Below are 9,495 nucleotides of genomic sequence, written 5' to 3'. Positions count from 1 at the left end.
AGGAAATCTATAGAGATTTGTCCCTTTGGTGCAGAAAAAAACCCCTGCAGATACTGTACATAACTTATAAATAGGGGACCAGACTAAAGGAGTTCTAGCCATCCTACCTAGAGTCACAACAGTCCAAAGATAGATCTTACTATAGTTCCTTGGCAAGTTATTTAGCCTTTCAAGATAGATCTTACTATAGAAATGAGCTCCTTGACAAGTTATCTAGCCTTTCACAGTGGAGAGGAAAGGAAATCCCCCTCAAATAAGAAGACAAGTCAAATTAAGGAAGGAAAAGAACATTTTTAACAAAAACCATTCTAGTAGAAAGAGATATACTTTAAGAGTCTGTAACTCCTTCCTACCATAACCCAACATAATAGTATACCAGTTAACACAGAGTTGATTCTAATTCGTGATAAACTGAGATATTTGCCCTCCTCTACACACTCCTCTACACAGCCAAGGTTGTGACCCTTCAAAAGTATAAAGACATAAAACTGGGAAAATTCCATGGAAGCTCTAGGGAAAGCACGATTTCTGAAAGGAGACCTAAAAACCTCAAATCCACTCACCTTGGGTCAGTTGTGATTTTTAGTGACCCACTTTTGGGTTTCTGAGACTGTGAATCTTAATTGGGAAGAGATTACCCTATCATTCTCCTGAGGAGCCTCTGGTGGGTGCAAATTGCTCACCTTTGGTTAGCAGTTCAACAATTATCCCACTGTGCTATTGGGCTAAACTATTGTCCTTGCGTTTCTTTTGACTCATACTGATCCTCTAGGACAGAGCAGAACAGCTTCATAGGTTTTCCAAGGATAGAGGTCTTTGTGGAGGCAGATTGCCATATTATTCTGCCATGGATCAGTCGGTGGCTTCAAAATACTGGCCTTTCTTGAAGTTGGCAGTGGAATACTTAACCACCCTGCTACCAGGGGTCCTTCAAAAAAAGTTAAAAAATCAATCCTCTTTCCATTCCTTTTGCCTTTCTTGAAAAATTAAGTGATTAAACAGTTTTATCAAGGCACTACTCTTGACTGCTTGTACTGTTTGCTTCACTGTTTGGTTTTAGTTTTTATATAATGTTGTCCAGTAGGTACTACGGTGTTGTGAAAAGAATACTTTCGTAGTTCACAAATCAAAAAGAGCACAGCTTCTTTTGCCAACTTATTTTTCTCTTCACAATGATAAGAGAGAAGAAGTTTCTATAGAAAGAAATCAGCTACTAGAAAGTACTGGACAAACAAAGGCAGATATTAGAGTTGTGCCAAATCCATGATCATGAAGACTATACTGTATGAAAACAAATATTTAAGTATGAATCAATTGATCAAGACCAATCTTTTATGGACTAAGATTTTTCTAACCTCAAAATTTGTTTTTTCTTAATATATAAATATGACTTTTCATTCAAGATCCAGATAAAATTTATTTTTGAGGGCCATCATTCACTGTTGAAAGCCCTTACTCAGCTTAGAAGATTTTTATTTTATGTATATTGCATCATGAAAATAATAGGGATATAAAAATTATAAGCACAAATCAATGACATTTAATATTCTTTTAAGGGGTGTCCTGTCCCACCTCAAAGAGTTTGTTATCCTTTCTTTCAAAACCAAGCACAGCTTCTCAACTGGCCACATTGAAAATCTCTGGACTAAACTTTTAATGATAAAGAACCAAATACTAAAATAGTCTGATGCTAAAACAAGACATGCCATACATTACAAAAAAAGACTTCAATGGGTAGACTTGTGAGATTGTTTAATTCATACATATTGCTAAAAGCCAAAAATTTCTTTATAAAAATGGCCAGAGAATTAGGAAATATTTCTGCCCACAGCTTTCCGTAGGGCATCCTTGACCTCCTTGTTTCTCAGACTGTAAACAACAGGGTTTAACAGAGGAGTGATGATTGTGTAGGTCACTGAGAGAAGGAGGTCTTGTTCTACTGAGTTTTCTGACTTGGGTTTGAGGTAGGCAATGGAGGCGCAGCCATAGTGGACAATGACCACAGTGAGGTGGGAAGCACAGGTGGCAAAGGCCTTCTTCCGGCCCTCAGCTGAGGCAATCTTGAGAATTGTAGAGATAATGAGGACATAGGATATGAAGACCAGGCCCATTGGCACCAGGATCACAAATAAACTGACAACAAAATTGATTATCTCATTGATTGTGGTGTCAATACAAGAGAGTTTCATGACAGGAAGGATGTCACAGAAGAAATGCCCAACCACCCTGTGACAAAAGGGTAAGGTAAAAATGGATGACACTTGAACAGCTGCCATGGCCAGGCCAATACCAAAAGCTCCACACATCAGCTGGACACACACCTTCTTGCTCATGATAACTGTATATCTCAGGGGGTTACAGATGGCCACATAGCGATCATAACCCATCACTGTGAGCAGGAAGCAGTTATTGATGGCCAAAGTGACAAAGAAGAACATTTGAGTGGTACAGCCTGCCAGGGAGATGGGCTGGTTCTGAGCAACGAGGCTGGAAAGCATCCGTGGAATGATTACCAGAGTGTACACAGTCTCTGAACTGGCCAGCATGCTCAGGAAGAAGTACATGGGAGTGTGAAGGTGACGGTCAATGCGGATGATTGTCACAATGATGGCATTACCGGTCAATGTTAGAATGTACAGGATGAGAAAAACCACAAAAAGGGTGATCTGGTGTTCACGGAAATTAGAGAATCCCAGGAAAACAAATTCTGTCACCTCTGAGATGTTCTTTTTCTGCATTCCTCAGTTAGTGTCTGAAAGCAAGATAGGGACTCAATGTGAGTAAATTACCATGGCAATATGGAATCTGGAATAGAAACGAAAGGAATTAGTATAGACAACACCAAAACAAATGAGTTATCCCCCGCCCCGCCCATAATCAGGAGGGTATAGGTTCTATGATAATCTTCCTACCAACTGCTTTTTGCTTTTGCTGACTCCTTAATTTTTCCTTAAGCGCTGGCTAATATGTGAGACTATCATACATATCTTTTCCAAGTATCATCATAGTTATGTTAGTTGTATAGAGATTGGATTAAAATCTTTGTTTATGAAGCAACATGGAAGTAGAGGGACCCTGAACCATGCATACCAACTTTGTATTTCTACGAGAAATGACTTCAAACACAGAGTGATGAAGTTAGATTTACTGAGTTACTTGGAAATGTTGTTTTACCAACTTTGACCATAGTAAACCTATGCACAACACAACAAAACTCTCCCTAATCCTAAGCCTTCTTCACACTCCTGTCTAGTAGCTCTTATAGAATAATTAGAATATAAATTTCAGTGTAAATCTATTGGATAGCCTGCATTTAGGAACACCTAACTTGTAACTAAAATGGAGTATTACAGGACTAGGATGGTTGGAGTAGATGGGATAAATTATTACCACACCTCCTTTTTTGGGGGAAAGATAGTAATAGAGTCTTGAGGGCTTGAGGCAAGCAAGTTAGAGAAGAGGAAATAGCTGTAGAAGAGACAAGAGGAACCAAAACATGACTGAGGCTAGACTGAATAAAACAAGTAAACATTTCCTCTTTGGCAAAAGGACTTCTAAAAATGAAGAAATGTACAGTTTCATTTTAAACTTTTTGCTACATGAGGTAAACTCCCTCAAGAGTTCCAACCTTCATTTAAAGTTGCAATCCTTACAGCGTATAATAACTGGCATTTGGAAACTGAAGAGAATTAGATGTGGCACAGCACAGAAAAAGGACATCATACACAAGAGGTAAACTATATGATGAGGAAAAATATTCCCTGTTAGTAATAACTGTAATAGATACAAGGCCCTGGTATGAATCACCCTTCCTCTTGCAAACACATGTATTTCTTAGAAATTCAGGGAGGTACTATGGAATTACCACTGTATATCAAATGGTGTTTTGAATAATTTCACTTAAAACATGAGATAACAGCAACAGGCTAGAGAATTAGGATCATATCGGAGTCTACCACTTAGATAATAACTTTTAATATTATGGATGTTCTAGGGAAAAACCCCATAATAACAACAGAAACCAATCATGGAAAATAAGGAGGTCAAAGCTACGTAACAAAAATTATGTTACTAATAAAGAAATCAATGTGAAAAGACCTCTCAGGCCAAGATTAAAGAGAATTGGCTGAGGAGTTCTAAGGAACTTATTAAATAAGTATTGCTATTGTTAAATGCTATCAAGTGACACTATGAACCATCCTGTGTCACCCTCACAATATCTGATATTCATAAGCCAATTGTTAGAATCATTGGGTCAATCTATCTGGCGAGGGTCTTCCTCTCTTTTGCTGACCCTCCACCTTTCCTAGCATAATATCCTTTTCCAAGGATTCACTCCTTCTGACAATATGCCCAAAGTATATGAGATAAAGTTTCATCATTCTTGTCTCTAAGAAGCATTTTTTTGGCAGTCCATGGAATATTCAGTACTCTTCTCTAACACCACAACTTAAAGACAGATTCTCCTTTTAGCATTCACTGTTCAATTTCAGATGCACAGAAAGTGATTGAAAAGATCATGACTTGGATCCATTGAATCTTAGTTTTTAAATTATTTTTTTTTTCTCCTTTATAACTTTGGTGAGATCCTTGACATTAGGTGTTTCTAATGTAACAACACATTGGATTTCTTGACAGCAGTTACCATGGTTTTAATTATGAATCCAAGTAAAATGAAATTGTTTTAATGAAAACGATTGAAAACAGTTTTTTCTCTTACACAATGTTGCCTGTCGGTCCAGTGGTAAGGATTTTTGCTTTTTGATGTTGAGATGTAATCCAAATTGAAAACTGCATTCTTTGGTCTTCTGTGGCAAGTATTTCAAGTCCTCTCCACCTTCTTTAAGCAAAGTTGTGTTGTCTGCATAACAGAGGTTGTAAATGAGTCTTTTCCCAATCCTGACATCATATTCTTCTCCCTAAAGTCTGTTGTTATGTGGCATTGAGTCATTGTACAACAATCTATCCTATCCTAACTCTATGCTGTCCTGTGCCAATCTCACTGTCTGACACATCTACCCTACCCCCAAAGCCCCAGCCACTGAATCAATCCATTCTATTGAGGTTCTTCCTCTCCTGCACTGCCCCTCCACTCTCCCAAGCATGATGTCCCTCTCCGAGGACTGGGCCCTCCTTGCAATATGTCCAAAGTATGTTAGATGGAGCCTCAAAATCCTTGTCTCCAAGGAGTAGCCTGGTTTCACCTCTCTAGGATGAACCTGCTTGTTCTCTTAGCAGTCCATGGTATATTCAACACTTTTCTCCAACACCCCTGCTCAAAGGCAGCAATTTTCCTTCTATCATCCTTAATCATTGTCTAGCTCTTTGATGCATAGCAAGTTATTGCCAAGACCATGGCCTGTATTAGGTGCACCTTAGTCTCCAGACTTAACATTGTTGCTCTTCAGTACTTTGGAGAGGTCTCTGACAACAGACTTTCCCAATGTAATACATCTTTTAGCTTCCTGGCTGTCTAACTTCTTAAATAATTTGCTCAGCACACAGATTTAATTAATTTTTATAAGTAAATCCTATTAAAATGTAATTCCTTACCAATACTTGTCTCACTCTTAAACTGAAAAGCCACAGCTGACTAGCAGCCACAATATTGGAAGTTGTTGTTGTTGTTGTTCTTAAGTGCTATCAAGTCATAGATGACTCATAACGACCCTATGAATGAAAGACCTGAACACATGTGTAACTTTCATTGTTTCTCCAAGTTCATAGTTTCTGGAGGCAAGCTATTTCAGAAGTGGATGCCACTCCTGCTTCCAATCTTGTTTTAATCAGGGAACTCCACCAAACACTGTCAGCCATAGGGTAGTAAAATGTTTGGAAGGTTATATATTCATGGTTATATTAGATCAACTGGTACAGGTGGATAAAGGTAGATTATAGGTATTTAGACTATTAACACTCAGGTTTATGACTTTTAATAATGTCTCAAATTCGAGCAAAAAGTGTGGTCCATAATAACTTGGAGAAGTCAGAGAGGATGACAATTGAGGAGAGATAATAGATGGAGGAAGACAGAAGTCACTGCTGCTTTTATCGGCCATACTTTAAATTAGGATTTAGATTGGAAAGCCTATGTAAACAACAAACGTTAAAAAAATTGCTTTTCCCTTTCCTAAAGAATTTGATGCAATGACTGACATAAAAACCAAAACAACAAAAAAAGAAGAAAGGAAAAATATAAAACTGAATTAAGTTAAAAGACAATCCTACCAACGAACTTCAAACTTATTGCTGACCTGTGGGAATGGACTCATGCCTGACCCTCCGTTGAGTCACATGAAAGGAGCTCCTTTGGAGCTGCTGCTGGATTCAGACTGCTGAGAGTGGTGCAGCCGTTGGGTTACAGCAGCACAAATCCCTGTGGATCACATCGTCAGAAATCTTTAAATTAAATTAGGAGAAGGAAAATATTTCTGGTATGCATAATTCGGGGCCTGAAACGTACTTATGATTTTTAGCCTTCAATTTGCTGTAAACATCCCTCATGTAAATATACTTCCTTTGAGTAAGTTTAATGTAAACAGGATGGCTGTGCGACCAGCTTGCTAAGAGGGAAAATGTGCCTAGTACACAGGCCCAGAAGCAAAGGGAAAAATAACTACATTACCTATTGTGCACATTTGAATTGGACTGAAGGGCTAATTAAAAAATATCTTGAGAGAAGATTTTCTTTGCTTTTTTTATCTGATCTGACTTGAACAAATTTACAAAGCAAATTCATTTTTCATTCAATCCTTTGTACACATTTTGTTTTATAATTTTAAAAACTGTGGTGTACCGTTAAGTTGGAACTGACCCATAGCTGACCCTACAGCAGACAGTTAATAGCACAAGAGGAGACTGTCTATCTTTCTTCTGTACAGCAGCTGCTGGATTTGAACCCCAGGCCTTTGGGATTGCAGTGCACTTTCTTACACTGAGGTCACCAGAGCACCTATCCTACTTCCTCTCTGTAATTCTGACTTCCATTAAGTCTTCTATACCTTTCTGTATATTTCTTTTCTTTAGTGTTTTTATACCAGTATAAAACCCTTTATTATATATTGCTTTTTGTCTTCAACCATCTTAATATAGATCTATTTAGGGAACTCTGGTGGTTCAGTGGTAAGAAGCTGTGCTGGCAACCCAAAGGCATGCTAAAGCTAAATTTGTTCCACAGGAGAAAGCTGGGCAATCTCTTCCTCCATGATTTACAGCCTCTGAAAACCTGCTGGAGGGTCAGCTATCAGTGGATCTTAACTCCACATAACAACATAGCAACATTATCTACTTACATGTTTTACTCCCCTCTCCTTTCCCCTCTGTCCCTGGTAACCATGCACGAATGATTCCATTGAGTATAAGCCATTCTCTTATTATTTCAATGCTGTTGAGTTGACTGTGACTCATTGCTTCCCTATGAATAATGGATCTGAACCATCTCCTGTCCGGTGCCATTCTCTTCTCTCATATACATGAATCTATTGTTACAGTCTTTGTGTCAATTCATCTTGTTGAGGATCTTCCTCTCTTTCATCAATCCTCCACCTTCCCAAGCATTATGTCTTTTCTAAGGACTGGATCCTCCTAAAAACATGTTTAAAGTATACGAAAAGTTTCATAATCCTTGTCTCTAAGGAGCAGTCTGATTGCACCCTCTCTATACAATATTTGCACATCTGTGACAAACTCATTTCACTAACCATAGTGTTATCCAAGTTAATTTATGTTGTGTAGTATTTCAATTAAAAAATAATAAAGAATATAAGATAGATATTCTTAAACCATGGGCAAAAGCCCATCAAAAAATCCAAATCAAGACATGTGGAAGCACAGTACCCCTTTAGTACAATACTATTTCCATAATGTTGAATATTTACTTAGAGAAAAGGGTGGTGGGGGTGTATGGGGGAGGGAGATGCAGCATCGCCATTAGAGGCTGTAATCATGTCCTCTGCTTGGGGAACTGCAGTCCAGCTGAAAGCAAGCACTCCACTTAGCCAGAAACAAATAAAGCACCTGGAGTAATTGAGATTTGCCCTCAGTAGAGGACACATTTTCTAGAGTGGGTGAGATGCTCACCTTCGTCTTTCCAGGTATTCTTCCCACTCATTCTCCATGACAGGAGTCTAGTAAGCATTTTTCTCTATTGATTATTATTATTATTATTATTTAATATGTGTTTCCAGGTGTATTTTAAAATGCTTCATTGACTAAGGGCAAATGCCTGGTTGTCCCCACTTCTTAGGTTGTCTCATTTTAAGAAGCAATAAAAAATTGTTATCCTAGAGGGATTTTGGGGTCCAAAGTAAAATACAGGGTCATAGTGATCCCTAGAAATGAAGGGGACGCAAATGAAAGAGTTCAAGAATTCGCTATTCAAGAATCAGTGATATTGTTAGTCTTCCTTTCTTTTTTTTTTTTTTTTTTTACAATTTTACGCAGAAGAAATCAAGTAACCATGAACAGCAGTGTTTGCCTTATGGAGAGAAAAGTCACAGAAGACATTGCATGGAATGAATGAGTGAATCCGTTCCATAGATGAGGTTGGGTCAGCTGTGAGAAGTCACAGAAATGAATTTAAGGACTATTTCAGCAGCAAAATCGCAAAAACACTGCCATCAAGTTAGAACCTACTTATAGTTCACCTCCCAGCGGGTTTTCAAAGGCTGTAAATAGCACAGAAGAAGATTGCCCATTTTTTCCTACGGAGCAGCTGGTGGATTCAAACTTCCAGAGAGGTGTCAGGTTTGGGATAACAGCACAACTTTCAAAGGAGTCTAACAGCGAACTCCTTCCTCTTTGCAAATGCCTTCTTTGAGATACTCAAATTACGTAGTTCCGCCTACGTTTTATTTTTCTTTTTTCCTCTAGTAGAAATAGTAATTTTGCCCTTAAGTAGTGGCTTTTTTGGAAGCTCTGTCCAGCTGTAAGTGGCCACAGCTGGATAGTTTCAACAATTCCTCCACCACCCAAATCTGGACCCTATCTGTGTCTGTACACTGGGACCCTATCTGTGTCTGTACACCGAGGGTGGTTCTGTTAAGGGGACACATCAGTAGCTAATCTCACAATCTAACAGAAAGGAGCTTTCAAGATGATTTATACATTCCAGAAGGATAAAAACCCTCTGGGAGAGTAGGAACACTGAAATGTGCTCATGCATCAAAATCTTAGTCATGAAGCCATTATTTCTACTAGAGGAAAACGAAAAATACAGTGGAGGGGGAGACACAATTTGAAGATGCCAAAGAAACAAACTTGCAAAGGGAATGAAATTATGAAGAACACCATGGATACTTAAAAGTACTTACATCTCAAAAAACAAAATCTGTACCTAGAAATAGAACCTGTGCTTTCACAAATTAAAATAACCAAGGTAGGCCAAGCAACATTTTATTATAATTTGTGTGTTATGAAATTGTGCAGTTTAAAGAAAATGAACTTTCTGTTAATTCTTTATCTTTTTCCTGTCCCCTTTTGTGGATTTCTTCCTTT

The 9,495-nt window shown here is 38.2% G+C and overlaps 1 protein-coding gene across 1 annotated transcript; it reads right to left on the bottom strand.

The window, feature by feature from the left end:
- Nucleotides 1-1,808: 1,808 nt before the first annotated feature.
- Nucleotides 1,809-2,738, bottom strand: LOC102867891 (olfactory receptor 10J5-like). Its single transcript, XM_006895447.1, has one exon. It carries the CDS (start codon nucleotides 2,736-2,738, stop codon nucleotides 1,809-1,811), a length of 930 nt encoding a protein of 309 aa, XP_006895509.1.
- Between the last annotated feature and the right edge of the window lie 6,757 nt (nucleotides 2,739-9,495).

This window comes from Elephantulus edwardii, unplaced genomic scaffold, assembly GCF_000299155.1.
Source record: "Elephantulus edwardii isolate Elephantulus edwardi_28Jun2011 unplaced genomic scaffold, EleEdw1.0 scaffold00168, whole genome shotgun sequence".
Classification (NCBI taxonomy): domain Eukaryota; kingdom Metazoa; phylum Chordata; class Mammalia; order Macroscelidea; family Macroscelididae; genus Elephantulus; species Elephantulus edwardii.
This window is presented reverse-complemented; position numbering and strand designations above follow the sequence as displayed.